The sequence below is a fragment of the Solanum lycopersicum genome, chromosome 9, assembly GCF_036512215.1.
Source record: "Solanum lycopersicum chromosome 9, SLM_r2.1".
Taxonomy (NCBI): Eukaryota; Viridiplantae; Streptophyta; class Magnoliopsida; order Solanales; family Solanaceae; genus Solanum; species Solanum lycopersicum.
In genome coordinates this window covers 38,989,991-39,007,824 of record NC_090808.1, presented here as the reverse complement: position 1 = coordinate 39,007,824, position 17,834 = coordinate 38,989,991, and the positions used below count along the sequence as shown (strand labels likewise).

Sequence of the window (17,834 nt, the reverse complement as noted above, 5' to 3'; positions counted from 1 at the left end):
TAATTCAAAATTATACACACAAATATTAGAATTTTTTTTTAAAAAAAAAAGATATTCAAATTAATACATGGTATAGGGTGAAAGACTCTTCCTTTTACCCTGTTTCTTTCTCAAAATCGTGAAATCCTAAAATCGTGAATCAAGAGAAAAATTGTTCAAGATTTGTGATAAAAGCTCCTATTTATGTATTATTATGCCCTGTTTCTAGGAGTGGAGTTTTGTCCAAGGCATTTGGGGTACGTTGCACTGGCCCAATTGTTCAAATTATAAAATTTAGCTCTATGAAAAATGATATTTTTGTTGTAAAAGTTCCTACAATATAGAAAGTCTTGAACCTAATTTGTTATGTGGAGTTTGATTTTTTTGGAGCCAAGGAGCTTGGTTATGGATTTTTGCTTAGTCATTCATGATACAAGAATTATTCTTGCATTCTTGTACATTCCAACTCCGTAGGAATGTAGGTGTTAGATGCCTTGATTAGGCAAGTAAGAACCCAAAAACTTTCATGAGTTTAACTCTTGATTAATACACCAAACCATCTAGTCAATTTAAGTGGATAACTTATCTGAGTTGATACATAATCCATAGCCCGAATCTATTCTTTCAAAAACAACTTTTTTATATAAATTCAGTTCCATACTATTGTGCAATTTCTAGCATTCAGTACATACTTTACGATTTTAGCAATAGTTATCATAAATTATCATTACTTATTACACTAAAAATAATCTTAGCAGTAATTATTTAACGATTATAATTTAATTGACACTAAATATATACTTTTTAGAGGCCGACCGTTAACGGTCTTTTTGTAAAGATTAGAAAGAAAGAAAGAAAGCATAACTAAGTTGTTCAATATTACTAATATTTTAGCACCATTTACTATATTGGATAAGATATATATGTTACAAGTGTAAGAAATATAGACAATATTTGCAGATATAATTGACTGTACATAGAAGAAGAGGGTGAAATATATATCACCTAGGATTAATGGAGGGAACAACTCCACTAACAAGGTCACTACCAGATACATCAGCTGAAACAAAAGGATACTTCATAGCTGAGGTTGAAGATGGGGTTCTGCTATCCTTTTCACTATCCGTGACCACCGAATCTCTAATTATAGAGTAAGATTCAGGCATCATCACCCGTATGTTTTCTAGTTCTCTAACCACTTCTACCATTGATGGCCGACCTTCTGTCTCTTCTTGGCAACATTTCAGAGCCAGATTTATGAATTTCTCTACACATTCCGAAGGATAAGATCCCATCTGATCATCAATCACATTGAATATCATACCAGAACGATACGCAAGGTTCACCTGTACATATATATCCATGAGATCATACAACACAGATTGAATTATGAACCAAATAACTTGATATTATTACTCAAATCTCAAATGTTTTAACACTTAAATATGCGTAGATGACAACGATAAGACAATATTTTCTAGCAAGACAGTACCTCCCTAACAATGTTCTTGCCGTGTGAAATTGGCTGCATTCCGGTGAGAAGCTCAAGGAATACAACACCAAGGCTGTAAACGTCACTCTTGTCAGTCAATTTATGAGTTAGGAAATACTCTGGGTCAAGGTATCCCTGCAGAGAACGAGCATTAGAGCCACAAGGTAGGATCACAAATATTTAGGTCAAAATATCCACTTCCTTGAACAATCAATGCTCACCGGAGTGCCCTTAACAACAGTCGATACATGAGCAGGCAGAGTCCCTTCAAGATCTGGAACTGGAGCAAGCCGTGAAAGTCCAAAGTCAGCCACCTTTGCAATAAACTTAGAGTCTAGCAATATATTGCTTGCCTTGATATCTCGATGGAATATGGGAGGATCAGCCTCCGTGTGCAAGTAGAGAATGCCCTTAGCGGAACCTAAGGCAACTTTCAATCGCATAGCAAAACTTAGAGGTTCTTTACATTTACCTGTCACACCACAAGTCAACCCATTAAATCCCATATAATATGGTCAAAGACTTGATTTCTGCTAGTGCTTTCCCCCAAAACCAACCCCCTAACATTAACCAGCAGAAAGATTGATATTCGACAATTTTCATCGGAAGGGATTTCGTTGGGGACAAAGCTAGATGATGTGGATTAGTTAATTGTTTGCATTCTTAAATATTTTCCTTATCAAAATAAAGTGCTAGAAGGAAAAGATTTTGCACAAATAAATGGAGGCAAGAGCAATGTGAATTATATAATTATTTACCAGATAGGTGGTCTCTAAGAGTACCATTTGGCATAAACTCGTAAACCAGCATCTGCAGGTAAAACACAAAATTGACAAAATGTTCTAATTTAAGAATTAAAAAGAAAGAAAGGCACTTGTGTATGTAGAAAGAAGACGAAAAAAAAGACCTATAACCGGCTAGAGGCGAAATAATCTCAGTATTCACAATATTAAAGTAGTCCAGCAATTGTTGGAAGAGAAAGAAGAAGTATTCCAATTATCTGCTAGCAAAATCATCATTTGGATCTGTGTCCCTTTGCTAATCTTTAAGCATGTGATGTGAGTGCACAAGTGTGTAGGATCCATTTTAAGGTATAAGAAGGATCATACATTCCTTTTTTCCTTCCAGCATTTACAAAAAAATAAAAAAAATCTTTTGGTATTACAAAATTTAGCATACTACTCCATTTGACTTTTGTTCATGATGATAAGACTATTGAAGTAATAAGGTACCTGTTCTCCTTCTTCACCACAATATCCAAGCAAAGACACAAGGTTTCGGTGATGTAGCCTAGATAATAGTTCAATTTCTGTAAGAAACTCCTTTTGTCCCTGTAACGATCCCTCTTGAGCTCGTTTAATGGCTACAGCTGTCCCATCAGCTAAAGTACCTTGATAAACTTTTCCATACCCTCCTTGACCAACAATGCTGGAGTTGTCAAAATTTTTGGTTGCCAGTGTCAATTCTTCAAAATTGAATTCCTTAACACCATCAATTTTGACAGAGATTTTCGACACTGCAATGCAAAGACATGGGCTTACAACTTTAATTTGAGACAATATATCTATATCATACGCACCACCTTCATGGAATCAGAGTTGAGATTGAGGTTAACATAACATGTAGGCCTAAAAGCAATGTGTTATTCAAATGTGAAGTAATTGATACGCAAGATACGATACACTAACAAGAGATGATTATGCAGTTGATCAGTAAGCTCATGAACTAGACAACTTTCTAGATGAGAGAGTATATTGTTTTCAGGGATACTTCCAAATGAAACTCTAGCTGGATTCTTACATCTAGTATTTCTTTGCAGAGATAACGCACTCATTCTCATGCTCTATGAAATTGCAGTATTTTCAAATGGAGACTATTCCATCGTTCTACATCTAATTTGATGTCATTCTATTTTCATCATTCTATATGATATTCAATTGTCTCTTTCAGTTTCATGATTGATGTATCTAGGTAAAAAGTTAATCCAAGTAGCAAAGACGTATGAGAATGCATAGTCTACAATGATTTAAAATGCTACAGTCGCAGAAAGCAACACAAACTTCAAGATTAGTAACTGTAGTATACTCACATAGGCTGCGTTTTGAACTGGCATGGTGGTGCTTCTTCATATGCAATCTCAGTATGAGAAGTGATACAAATGCCGATATTGTGACCGCACCAGCAATTACTCCTAGTATGATGCCTGCAAGAGCTCCCTTACTAATACCAGATGATGAGGGAGGGGGGATGACTGCAAAAGAACAATAAACATTATATATCACAAGGGCACAGATAGCTAGGCTTCACCCCGTTAAATGCTTAAATAATATGATATGATATGGTATCTATTCTTGTGTTTTATAATTGCACAAAGGATTGGTAAGTCACACACCAACAAAAACAAAAGTACAAGAAGAAGCAAGATATATACAAAAATATTTAATCATCAAAATAAGTTAATCACATGGTCAAGTTCTATATGTATCATGATCTTTTACTGACAAAAGGAAGAGAACAGATTAGGTCATGCTAAAGATTTCTTAAAAGTTCACTCGAGCAGAGTAGTGTCAGCTAAGAGTAAATCACAGAGAAACAAAATCAGATACATATCTGAAGAAAGTTAATCAATCAAAATGTGGAGGGATAAATTCCTCTTCAATGAGTACTCCTTGGAAGACTATGTTTAATTAAAGGAGGCATACGTACATTCTCTATAATCTGCAAGTAGGGTGAAATTGATAAGTTCATAAGGTCCAAAAAGATCATTATCAGGAATCAGCCATCCAGTGAACATGCTACGGAGTCTTAGGACCTCACTTTTATTGAACAAACGCGAGCTGTTGTTATCATCAAAGATGGGGAAAATCCTCAAATACATCTTCACCCGAGGACCAGCTTCCAATGAAAATGTGTTCAGGTGTAATTGGGATATATTCAGTTTAAGACCAATCGTGATATACCACTTAAACTGATCCATGTATGATCGAAAATCCCGAAATCCAGGACTCTTCAGCCTGTATCCTATAAGCAGCGGTAGAGCACAAAAGCAAGTAGGATATGGCAGGGCATATTCATAGGGGGGAGGACACGCCAAAGGAGGACAATCAGTGTTGTTTGCTAATTGCAAGGTACCACCAGCATCTCCATTGTAAGGTCCGCAAAAGTTGAATAGGATAGAATTCGAACATAATGGATTTCCTTGAAGACTAGAACAATAAAATGGGAATGTTAAAAGTTCAAATTGTATCTTTAAACAGAGGAATTTTGAGATGACGATTATACAAAAAACAAACCTAACAGTGACATTTTGTGGGATAGCCAGAGGTCCTGAGATATTCAAAAGCTTATTGTTCCGCAAATCCCTGCAGTATTGCAGCAGATACATCTCAAATACAGTTGTATTGATCTCACAGTATGGAATTATCAAGGACTAGACAGCTAGAAAAACTAAGACATAGGATAGCAATAACAAAGATGGCCTTATGGTAACAAATCTTGTTTTTCATGATAAATTTAGAAGCAAATGTGGATCTCTCAAAATTTTAGTTCTTACAAGATAAGCGTCTCCGTTGCATTGAGTGTCCTATTTTGCCAAATTATGGATGGAACTGAACCGCTTAATGAATTGTTTTCTAGCGACCTGGCAGCAGAAAAAAAAATGAATTAATGGATAATTATAGCGAACTATTTAGCAGTTGAGTGGTAAACGACTGACAAAACTATTTAACAAAAGACGTGTCTCTAGAGTAACAAAAAAAATAGAGTAACAAAAATGATAAAGAGCAGAGGAAATAATGCTCACAGTTTCTGCAAATGTGGAAGGCTTGAAAAGTTTGAAGGAATAGTTCCGTTGAGGTTGTTGTATGACAGATCACTACCACAATCAGAAGTAAGATATTGCTTCAGAAAATATCAGATAAACAGTATCATGGACCCGAAAATATCACTTTAGCAAGTAGTAGTAGATAATAATAACTCATGATAAAGCTTACAGAAATATCGTATCAAGCTCTTACATTGTCGTCATATTGTCACTAAGCATGTTCGACGGAATGGACCCAATTAGCTCGTTAAGGCTGAGATCTCTGAAATATGAAAATAATTAATTAGAATATGCATGTTGCAAATGCAACTATTAACCAAAAAGGGTAATTATGTTAAATATTGATCTTAAGTGATGTCGCTGTTAGCCTAAAGCAAATAATTTGTGTTCCCTCAAGTGATTATTAACATTTGACTTCTCCATGGAAACAGAATTTTAATATAAAGAAGTGTATAAATGTCCTTATAGTATGCATGAACCTTGGATATATTCTTACATGTAAGTAAGGTTAGGTATGTTGCCCAGATTTGGAACCGGTCCCTGTAAGCTACAGTTCCTCAGACTCCTGAAAGAATGAAAAAAGCAGAATCACTTTAAATCAATATAAGCTCTCAAGAAAGCATACTAATTAGAATACAAGGATTTTAATAGTTAATACTTTCTTGAGACAGATGATACTACTTTGAAAAAATGAAGCATAAAAAGCAAAAAAATTGTTTACAATCTGGATGAAGCAAACATATAAGCTATCAAAATTGTAAAAACATGCAGTGGTTCCAGAACCTCTATTCTAAAAGTTCTTACTAGATATATGTAAGCTTTACAGGTAACAGGTGATTAAATTATCTCTTTCAGTATTTGTTTCCTGTTACTTTTAACTACTATTAGTGGTTAGGATGAACTAATCCTTTCTTCCAGCTCATTCATAGTTTTCTCATCCTGTTCTTTAGTCCCCCCTTTCATTGGTAACTTCAATGTTATTCCACTGGTTGCTTCAAATAATGGCTATTCCTTTGTTGCCGAATAGTAACAAGGTGCATCACTATTGGAAGAATCTCCAACAGAAAATTGCAATCAACTTTGAATGATTGTTCTAATGACACAATTAACTTCAAATTATAGGTTATATGCTGCATTACTTCTATTATTTGAGGATAATGTGTTTTATCATTCATTTATGCTACCAATTCTATAATAAGTTAAATAGGAGTTCTAAACATCAAAGATTCTATATCTACATGTGTATGGACCCAATTGAGTCTCAGAACCCATAGTAGATATAAGAAGTCAAGAAAACTAATGTTGATTGAAAAGTGTTAAAACAGTTATGCCTATTCACAGGAAGATTATAGAAGAGCTATGACACAAAATCTTTTGAAGTTATGGTTCATGCACCTCCTGGACGTAAATAATTTCTATCCTCATGCCATAAATTCCAACGCAGCATAAACAAGAGATTTTAATGGACTTACAGTTTTAACAAACGTGACATATTCCCGTATGAATCAGGAATATGACTTCCTTCAAAGTTGTTATTATCAAGTTGACTATAAAACAAGAGCAAAATCAAATATGAGACATTAATGCTTAAAGAATAAAAGGTAGTTATGGCAGAAAGAACAATATTGAGACAGTCAAAGAACTTCTCAGAAAGAACAAACGAAAACAGATGTGTACATAGACATCTCCCACAAAGATTTAGTCCATTTTATGAGCTGAAACCCTTTAATGTCAAAAGTCCACTAAAAATATGGTCCCTGTTAATATTTAAATCAGAACTAACGTGCATACACGACATGACATTTGTTATCTACATAAAAATCTTATAGGTGATAACTATGCCCAGAAAATTGATTCAGTATCACACTGTTGCTAATCTTTTATTCATTATGAACTCTAATTTTTTATGCCCAAAAGAAACAATTCTCAACTATTCCCTTGATAAATAAAGCCTCAGTACCAATAATTAAAAACTTTTCATCTTTTGATAGTACCATAAAATCTTTTGATTGGCTTAAGGGATACTAGTGGTCTTCACAGCAATGACAGGTCATGAAGCTTTTCTATTGCATTCAGCATATTATTCCAGTGGCAACTCTCATGATTATATCTTTTTGACTTTACCAAATCTTGCTTTACCAAAGATCAAAAAGCTAGATCTGAGAGATCGTGTATTGATACATCGAGCATAACATTGTCATCTGTGTATATCAAGAATAGTCTTATATGCTGAGTGTCACACTTCGTAATCAATAGCCACTACAACAAACATAGCTTGAACTAAGGAGATGTTGACAATTTCGTAACTTGTTGCAACTGCCTTGTCCCCTTTCTATATCTGCAACAGAATTTCAATTTATGTCACCTTTCCCAAACTCATCATGTGGGAAACCTCTTCCACAATCAAAATAAAGTACTTCGGCTCCAAAACTATCAACAATGAAAAGATATTCTAATATCAGTAATCCAAAAAGTATTATATACATAACAAAGAAAGATAGCATACAGTATGCGCAAATTTGGAATTTGAGCAAGCTCTGGTGGAAGGTAGCCCGATAAGTTGTTATTATCAAGAAGCCTGGAAAATGAAAGGGAAAGGGTGATAAGTACTTTATAACGCAAAACACACCTATAATTGATATTCATCAAAATTAATATATCAAAAACACGAGAACTGCAAAGTAAGGTTGTGTAGAATAGACTCGATGTGGTCAGGCCCTTTGGGGACCTCACATATAGCAGGAGCTTAGTGCACCAGGTGAATCTTTTTTTCTTCTGATATAGATCAAAACGACACTACATTCTAAGATTAACAAGTCATCTTTATCCAGTCTATCCAGAAAATTCATTTCTATATATAATATTAGTGTGCACCAATTGATATTAATGAGGCATTTCTATCATGTAGTGAAGGTTTGATTTCAGCTGAATTTTCTGCTAAATCGTTATGATCTCAGTCGCATGCTGTATTTATCAAATAAATTTTGATATAGCGACATATTTCTTTGGTGATAACACAAAGTAAGTCATTCTGTAAGAGTGTATGGGTGTTTTAATTCGTCAAAAAGAAGGAAAGCATATTTGCTTGCAAAATATTAAGAAGAGATAGATATAATCATTCCAGTACCCACCTTTTCCTTGAACAAACAAAGAATAAGCCATTAGATAGAGGTGGATCCAGGATTTTAATTTAATGGGTAGCAGTGAGCCCCTTACACTACTAAAATTAATGGCTCAAAATCTAAATTTTAATTGAAAATTTAATGATTGTTTACATATCTATCCATAATCCATATTCTGTGTCAAGAACGGTGGCTTTCAGTTGAACCCAGTAATAATACTCTCCACACTACTGATGAAAAACAAGGGAATCCTTTTATTTTTTTCCTGATAGGAAAGGACTCCAAATGCCTCATTCACAAAAGCAACATTTCTACTTTTTAAGTTTTGCAAACATCATAATTCACACCACCTGAAGGACTGTGCAGGCAGTAAAACCGCCGAAGAATCATATTGTCACTTACAAGTGAAGTAGTTTTGGAAGTTTAGATAGCTCTGGTGGAATTTGTCCACTTATTGAATTGTTATTCATGTGGCTGACAAAAAAACAAAAATCACATTATGGAAATACATATATCAGTAAATAAGAAATGAAAATCTGATGACAACAATGCATGTGGCATCAAATAACCAAAAAATCTGGAGTCGGGCTGTAAGGAAATTAGTAATCCTCCATTTCAAGAAATGTCTTACAAATGTGCTGCTTTTTCCAACTTTGCAAATGATACAGGTAAGGGACCTGATATGTGGTTTTGATCAATTTGTATCCTGTTCAAGTTGGGAAGATAACCAAGCTCTTCAGGCAGAGAACCCGTCAATTCATTTCCATTCAGAAGCCTGAAACCATAAAAATATTTAAATACATGAGTAACAACCACAGAAAATTATTAGGTAGCAAGATGTAATATTTCCTGAATAAGTACACATGGGAATTGTTCAAACATCCACAGACATTCGCTCATTCCCTCATTAAATAAAGCCACAAGGAAAGAGTGAACAATCTAAAGAAAGTCATAATATCAGTAAAAAGAAGGGAATGGGAAAAAACAAGTTTAACTTACAATAATTCAAGTGTTTTGATATTTCCTATCTCCTTTGGGATTGTCCCGCTAATTGCATTCCACATTACATCCCTTTTTAGAACAAATGAAAACAAAAAGTTAGCAGAAAAATTACAATTTAAAGAAGCTGTGAGAAATATTAGAGGAAAAAATACTATAGAATTGTGTGTCTACATTATTACATTGAGGCCGTATTTATATACACTACATTAGACTCCTTTTCAAACTAGGATTCTTATTCCTATTGCTATTCCTATTTTAAATAGGATTTGTAAACTATTCATATTCCTACTAGGATTCTAACACTCCTCTTAAGCTAGTGCATACAAGTCATATGTACCTAGCTTGTTACAGATGTAATTAATACGATGATCAGTGAGGGACTTGGTGAAGATAGTTGAGTGGCTCCACCTTCGGATCCATAGGTGTGTAAATGGGTCTACATCCATAATTCTTGTCACATCAAGAATGTCTAAGGCATATTTGCGTTGACAAATAACAATATCTGATTTAGACCGAGCAACCTCAATACCTAAAAAATACTTTACTCTGCAAAGATCTTTAGTTCAGAAATGCTGAAAAAGATGTTTCGAATTAGTGATACCTTCTTAATCATTGCCACGGATAACGATATCACCAACATAGACCACTAAATAAATACACGGATTTGGTGCAGAATGTCGATAAAACACGGAGTAATCAGCTCCGATACGAGTCATGCCGAACTCCTGAATTACTTTGTTGAACTTACCAAACCAGTCTTGAAGGAGATTGTTTAAGACCATAGAGTGACCTATGCAATCGACATCCAAGGCTAGACTCCCCCCTCTGCAACAAAATCAAGTGGTTGCTCCATATAGACTTCTCCAAGATCATCGTGTAGAAAAGCATGAAGAGGCCAATGAAGAACTGCAACCATGGATAGAAAAAGATGGACATATGCTATTTTAGCCACAGGAGAGAAGTGTCACCATAATCTAACCCAGATATTTGAGTATACCCTTTGGCAATAAGGTGAACCATAAGTCGATCAACCTTACCATCTGGACCAACTTTGATTGCGTAAACCTAATGATAACCAACAGTAGATTTACCTACATGAAGGGAAATAAGCTCCCAAGTACCACTTGTATGTAAAGCAGATATTTCATCAATCATAGCATGCCTCCCTCCTGGATGAGAAAGTTAGGGATGGGAATGCAGGATAAAAATGATAAAAAGGCATAAGGGGATGACGATAGACGATGATAACTCAAGAGAATATAATATGGGTTAGCATTACGAGTGGAACATATACTCTTTTGAAGTACAATTGGTTTGCTATGAGGAGGCAAGCCCCTAATAGAAACAAGGTCCAACGCATGATGATAATCATCTATGACTAATGTTGGATGAGGACAATGATGATAAGTTATGAGTGGTGGCACTACAACTGTTGACATAGAATTAACCATAGAGTCTTCAGAAATTGATACAGGTAAAACTTGAGGTATGGACATGGGAGATGTAGAAGTAATAGTAGAGTCCTTTAAAGCTGGTACAGGTAGGACCTGAGGTATGGGTAAGACTTCAGATATATCAGGATGATCAGAAAAAGAATAGTAAGCTTAAAATTCAAAGAATGTAACATCAACAAACATAAAGTTGCGATGAAGATCAGAAAAATACCAAGAAAACACATTTGAAAGCACAAGAAGCTAATTCCTACGCTAAGTTGTGACCAAAACATGTGCTCCCAAAGACACGAGGGGGGATAGAGTAGAAAGGTGACTAAGGAAACATTATTGAATAAGGAATTTGATTATGAATGGAAGATGAGGGCAATTGATTAATTATAAAAGAAAGATGCGAGAACTGCATCGCCCCAAAAACAAAGCGGAACATGGGATTGAATGAGAAGAGTGCAAGCACTATCAATAAGGTGCCTATTATTCCTCTCTGCTACTCCATTTTATTGAGTGTATGTACAAGAAGTCTCATAAAATAATTGCTGATCAGTCATAAATTGTTGAAATTGGGAGTATATGTATTCTAAGGAATTATCACTAAAAAAGGTATGAATAGAGACACCAATCTGATTTTGTATTTCAGCACTATAACTGTTGAATATAAGAAATATTCAGAGTGATCATTCATTAAGAAAATCCATGAAGACTGAATAATCATTAATGAAGCTAAGAAAATAACAAAACCCATGGGTAAACTGACTCTATTAAAACCCCAAATATCCGAGCCAACTAAGGAAAAGATAGACTCTGCACGACTCTCGGCACTACATTGGAAGGTTGTTTAAGTGTGTTTACCACGTTGGCATGACTCACAATCTAATGCGGATAAATGGGACAAAATAGGCAGCATCTTTTGTAGCTTGGACAAACTAGGATGTCCCAAACGTTTGTGAATTATGTCGGGAGAACTGCGACTGACGTGTTATACAGGAGTTAGGAGACACGGGGTGGTAAACCTTGTGAATCATATCCTACACCAATTGTTGGTCACATACTACGGTAAATGCATGACAAATGAGTCCTCGAGAAATAGTATGCCACAGTTTAAGGAACGGGTCAAACCACTGACTAGTGCAAGAATGAAAGGACAACCAGGGACATAAAGAACGATATTTAAAGTGACAGAGGATAGGGGATTATCTTGTCCAACTCATTTTGCTTTGTTTGGTTACCAACTATGAGTAAGCAATATTTGATAGAAGTGATTTACCACCACAACATGATTAGAAGCGTTAGAGTCCACAATCCATGATCCAAAAGTAGGAGACTGTGGAATTGAGGCTACTAGTAGAGGTATCTGCTTAGTTGCTTGATATTGAAGATACTCATTATATTCCTCTTGAGATAAAAATATTCGTTTATTACCTATGACGTTAGATCGAACTACATGCATATTTTTGGGTGGCTGACTATGCAAAGAATAAGATGTTTCATGAGTGTGTCCAAGCCTATCACAATAACTACAATTAGGTCGAGAATAACAATCACGAGTGTGTCCAAGCCTATCACAATAACTACAATTAGGTTGAGAATGACATATGTCACGAGTGTGTCCAAGCCTCTTACAATAACTACACCTAAGTTGAGACCTTCCAAATCGACCTCCCCCTCATCAATTCTTCATGGACAGTGATGTTTGATTGTCTTATCTCCTCATTAAGGGTTCCGACTTTATCATAGGACTAAATTGAAATCAGTGATGAACGTTTACAAATTTTGTATTGAACTGCTGGAGAAAACTTCGAAAGTGGTCTTGACAGATCTTGCCGGAAAATTGACAGAGTTCGCCAAATTATTAAATTTAACAACTGAAAAGTGATCAAAATCTGAGAAGAAAAACAAAAAAGGAATTATATGGGTAGGGTCAGAACGATGTCACGACCTACTGGAAAAGAGATGCACAAAATTGATAGAAATAGACCGACGTGAATCAGCCCCGACAGTCATCAGAAATTGATGCACAATGACCTGTCTAGTTGAGTTTTTCGCTAATGCTCTGATACCATGTCTGACAGTCATCAGAAATTGACGCACAGTGAACTGTCTAATCAAGTTTCTCAACAATGCTCTGATACCATATGAGAAATATGACGGAAAACAATATTATCAAATTGTGTGTCCATATTATTACATTGAGGCCCTATCATAGACACTATATTGGACTCCTTTTCCAACAAGGATTCTTATTCCTATTATAAATAGGATTCTATATACTATTCCTTTTCCTACTAAGATTTTAACAGAAGCTATTAGTGGGAAAAAATTCCAAAGCAGAAAATATTTAGAATAGAATAGCATTTGTTAAATATCCAAACTTACAATATTCTCATGTAAGATAAGCGACCAAGCTCCGGTGACAAATTTCCTGACAGATCCATATCCAGTAATTGCCTATTAAGAGGAAAAACACAAGGACTCATCGCATTGCAGATTATTGAAACATACTCTAGTGAAATGTCATCAATCTCTAAATGATCATCCACCACTTGTTTCAAGCAACATTATAATGTATACAAACATCATAACAAGCAAAATAGCTAAGGTCAAGAATTAAACTTCAGAAATTAATCTTTTCATTTATTTTTAACTAAACCAGACATTAGAATTCATGTGAGACTGTCATCTTCCTACGCAAAAAAAGTTGGTAAATTCACAAAGTATCCAAAGTCTGTGCTCCTTCTTGACTACTAGGACCCTATAATGTAAGAGGGCTTCTCTGTGCTCCTTCTAGACAACTAGGACCCTATTAGGTAAAAGGGCTTCTCAACTATAATTTCTACACTTCAAAGCTTCCTTGTCTAACTATTGAAAATTGCTAGTACATACATCCATTTATCATTATATATTACTTCATTTATGTGTGTTGAACTTTTTGGAAATTTTAGGGAGGAGAACTCTCAATCTCTCAAATTCTGTGAAAGGTAAATGGAGGAACAACTATTTTTTCCTTCACTCAACTTGCTTCCGTATAACCACTATAGTGCTTAGGAATTAATATGTATTATTTTAACATATACCTAGTCTAATTTTAGCATAATTTAGTTCGATTCTTTTTTCCTAGTTATGAATTAAATTATACATATATCTTAGCATTAATTTCTAAACACATGAACTGGGAAATTTCATGTACTTGAGATGAACTTAGGTTATTTTTTCAACACCCCCTTTAAAAAAAATTCATTACTCAAAAGAGTGTTTTGGAATACGTCAATCTTTATGGATTATGAAGGCAAGGCATCCACAACTTGATCTTGCTTCTTCAAGATCTCAAGCTCAACTTCATTTTATGATCTTCCTCTACCATGTCCATGTCCACCACTTCTTCTATACTAGCAACACTTGTCATCTTTCTTCTTTAAGAAAACCAATTTTTGCAAAGCTTGTACGATTAATTCTTGTTACTGGTTATTTCATTTTTCTTCATGGACTTGCAAAGGCGGTAAGTTCATCGATGATTATGCTGTCCAATTCTTGGACTCCTCAATTATAACCATAAAATTAAATTGTGAATTCAAGGATCGTAGAAATGTTACCATGATCTGATCATCCTAAATATCTTATTCATGCTCGTCTCTTCATCTTTACTTGGGTTTTATAAAAAGAAACCTTCTCAAATATCATGTCATCAATCCTCTGATAGATGCAACTGTGTTTCATATCTCTCATTTTTGTGAAAGTCGTATCATCCACTACCATTCTACTCAAGATTCCTCGTCATACAACTACTCCATAAGCAATTGTTTGTTCATAGTTGAAACTCTTGTTTTGACTCCTTGCCATCAAAATTATCTTTGGAAGTTGTTTTAATTTTCGAATTATTGGTAGTTCCATGTACCAAAACAATTTCTTCAAGTTGGTGCTTCTTTAACCCATCATCCTCATAGCAATAGTAGCTAATCTCATCCACATTCATTTCACCCCGAAGTATCATTCTTCCAAGTATTCGATAATTCGGGTTCGCTACAGATCCCTCCGGAGACCGGACAAGTAGCTCTACAGCAAATGTTGGAAATTTAGGAAGGAGATCGCTCAATCCTAATTTATATTCTAGACTTTTTGTCTTCCAAAATCATGAATTCAACTATACATGCATCTTAGAATTAACTTCTTAATACATGAACTAGGTAAATTCATGTAATTTGAGACGAATCGGATTTAATTTTTCAACAGAACTAGAAAGTTCATATTGGTGGAAGAACAAAACCAACTATTGGTCAAATAAATAGTCTCGTTGTAGGCCATAATCTTTGATTTTATGCCACACAGAAAAACTTTGATGTAATGATATATTAATACAAACCCAGTCCCAAAATATGCATCCTAGATAATAGGTGCTTTGTGATTTTTGGATGTCCATGGTACATCAAGTGGATACCAAGGCCAATTGGTGAGGTTTATCCCAATTCATCAGTGAATCTCCTATCCTCAAATACAAGCATGTGATATGATGAGAGTTGTACAAGATCGAATAGAGCTTGTATGTTTACCCGCATAGCATGAATTTACCTAGTGCATACGAACAGAGCAGGATGAATTGCAGGCTCCCCCATTTAGATCCTAGAAAATGTATGATATTAGATAGTGGGATGCTCAATAGATTTTCACTAGAATTATTTCTACTTTCAGCTATTTGAAAGAGAGTCTAAAGCAACTTCTATGGTTCTTCTTGGGATCCAAGTGTGAATTTAAGACATGACATGATGGCCTTGCTTTCCCTCAATCATTAATTTTTTTGTTAGTAAATCAATTTCAATTCTCCAAGTTCAGTTCTGATGCCTTGTCTTTACTAATATCCATAGAATCCTAAATAGAAGTAAGAAATCATGCCACCCACATATTAGATTAGGCAAATTGGAATAGACTAATTCAGCATGGTTTACAGCGAAGATATCGATCACAACTGATACTTATAGCTATGTCAGGATCCAATAGGTCATGACTTTTTGGATTAAGTCCTTTGACAATGCTCTACTCTGCCACCTTCTTTATTTGTTTCAAATTGAATCTATTAAAAGGTGGTTTAGATGCTTCCTTTACCTACTTGACTAAAGGGAGTGAACTTCTTTCAGTGTGAGATAGCAACTAACTACCAGAGGAACAAAGAGATTTCAACAACCAATACCCAATTAAGTACCATATTTGAAAGTAAGTAATAAAGGCAAAATTAGGGTGGCTCGACTGTGTTAAAAAAAAGACATGTGCCTTAGACCCCCCAAATTTACGGGGCTTCATTTTTAATATAGGTTATAAGTTATTACTATTTTTAACAAATATGTAATACTATTTATAGAAAAAGTAAATTTTTCATGAAAATGAAGGAATTATTAGAAGATATTTGACATATTTGGAGTACTATATCTCATGAAAATAATTTAAAATAAGATGGTTGTACTATCAATTGAAAATTAGAAGAAATAAATTATATAAAAGTTGTTAACAATTCAAGTTTAAGATTGATCTTTATTTTAGGCCACTAATATGCTTGAGCCGCTCCTGAGCAAAGTGACATAAATTCCGAAGAATATGAGAACCAAATTAGAGAGAGCAGATATATTGTTGAGAAAACCATAGATTCAGAAGTGTGTTGGAAAAATTAAGCGATCCATGCTTATGATGCAGTTCAATTTGAGAAGCGTGATAAATGTCTTACAGTTCTCGAACATGAAAATAACCATCATTGTTTGTTTGATTGTAGCACAAAACCCCAGTCCAATTTGAGATACATGGATCTCCTCTCCTCCAGTTGCTGAGATTCCCATTTGGATCAACCAAACTATTCTTGATGGCACGCAATGCTTTTACTGTCACACAAAGTAAGAACAAGTGCAGTTGCTTTGTATTTCTGTTTAAACCCCGTACTTAACAATCAACAGAAAAAGATATGTAAAGGTTACCTTCATCTGGATGAGTAGTTTGGCTATTTGCCTTGGTAAATAGTAGCAAAGAGCAGCAATACCATAGAAGCAAGGTGATCCCTATAATTGAAAGCTTTGAAGCAGACATGGTAGAAGGATGGAGCACAGATTAGAGTAAAGAGTTGAATTGTATTTATTTATTACTCTCCTCTATCTTACTACAGTGTAAGTCCATAAATAATTGCTTTGATTTGTTGGTAAAGACTACAGAGAGAAGAACACCAACCCGAGTTATTTAGATGTCTCCGAAGAAATTTTTGTTCCCAGAAGTAACAAATCCAAAATGAGAAAAAAATAAAGAAATAAGATTGGGGAAATACTGACTTGGTCGCCTAGTGATGGAATGGCTGATGAAAGAAGCAGCGACCAGATTCAATAAAATATTGGAACCTTCAAGAATGTTGACTTTTTGGATGAACGGTAGGTGGTTCTGCACCAATCATATCTATTATATGTATGTACGACAACAACACAAACAAGCTCTGTCAAACGTCTCATATGAAGAAAAAAAAAACATTACTTAATTCAAAACTAATGAAGTACCAAACACCCAAAGAGAAACTCAAAAAATTTAGCAATATATAGGTTGAGTCAAGAGGGTATCTACGCATTTCACATTGGAAATTTCTCCAAAGCTAACGTCTCATTTCTTGCCAAACTATTTTTATTTGTGAAATCACAATTTTGCCTTTCATACTTTCATTTGCATTTCGACAATAAATAGTGTGGTCCTTAATGCAATCGGGTGTGATTTTGAGTGGAATTATAGTGTTGTAGTTGACTTTGATCAACATTTAGACATGCAAGCATTGCATGGAGATTTCGCTAGCTCCATTGTGTTCGTGTCACGACCGGGGAGCACCCCTTAGAAGTAACATGGCGTACTTGACCTCTCGGAGGTCTTATACAAGCCCATAGTTATCATTCATCGCAATGTCACAGTAAATTTTGCAGAAAATTTTAAACTTTTGAGAGCACATCATATGCTAGAAACAT

At 34.9% G+C, this 17,834-nt stretch overlaps 1 protein-coding gene across 11 annotated transcripts; it reads right to left on the bottom strand.

The window, feature by feature from the left end:
- Nucleotides 1–844: 844 nt before the first annotated feature.
- Nucleotides 845–17,390, bottom strand: LOC101252112 (probable LRR receptor-like serine/threonine-protein kinase At1g06840). Of its 11 annotated transcripts, none has more exons than XM_069289179.1 (22): nucleotides 17,163–17,309; nucleotides 16,818–16,911; nucleotides 16,574–16,724; nucleotides 13,243–13,314; nucleotides 10,167–10,324; nucleotides 9,416–9,487; nucleotides 9,048–9,191; nucleotides 8,819–8,890; nucleotides 7,801–7,872; nucleotides 6,767–6,841; nucleotides 5,791–5,859; nucleotides 5,488–5,556; nucleotides 5,274–5,345; nucleotides 5,025–5,111; nucleotides 4,765–4,833; nucleotides 4,178–4,677; nucleotides 3,561–3,722; nucleotides 2,704–2,987; nucleotides 2,230–2,281; nucleotides 1,693–1,943; nucleotides 1,472–1,606; nucleotides 845–1,325 (listed from the first exon to the last, which is right to left on the bottom strand). In XM_069289179.1, exons 5-22 carry the CDS (start codon nucleotides 10,304–10,306, stop codon nucleotides 981–983), a joined length of 2,670 nt encoding a protein of 889 aa, XP_069145280.1. In that variant the 5' UTR covers nucleotides 10,307–10,324; nucleotides 13,243–13,314; nucleotides 16,574–16,724; nucleotides 16,818–16,911; nucleotides 17,163–17,309; the 3' UTR covers nucleotides 845–980. The 11 variants fall into 11 exon arrangements, 10 of the variants coding, with proteins under 10 accessions (XP_069145280.1, XP_069145279.1, XP_069145281.1 ...); XM_069289178.1 differs by having other exon boundaries at nucleotides 17,065–17,186; XR_743148.4 differs by lacking the exons at nucleotides 10,167–10,324; nucleotides 17,163–17,309 and having other exon boundaries at nucleotides 1,693–1,751; nucleotides 1,825–1,943; nucleotides 16,818–17,148.
- Nucleotides 17,391–17,834: the final 444 nt, after the last annotated feature.

Bases quoted from the DNA above. Each gene is read 5' to 3' on its own strand.
- LOC101252112 (XM_004246969.5), bottom strand. From the start codon at position 16,926: ATGTCTGCTTCAAAGCTTTCAATTATAGGGATCACCTTGCTTCTATGG. The intron at 7,873-8,818 runs GTAAGTGACAAT...TTCATTTTCCAG, and splicing joins CTTCCAAAACTACTTCACTT to GCTTCTTGATAATAACAACT. The intron at 1,607-1,692 runs GTGAGCATTGAT...CGTTCTCTGCAG, and splicing joins CTGTTGTTAAGGGCACTCCG to GGATACCTTGACCCAGAGTA.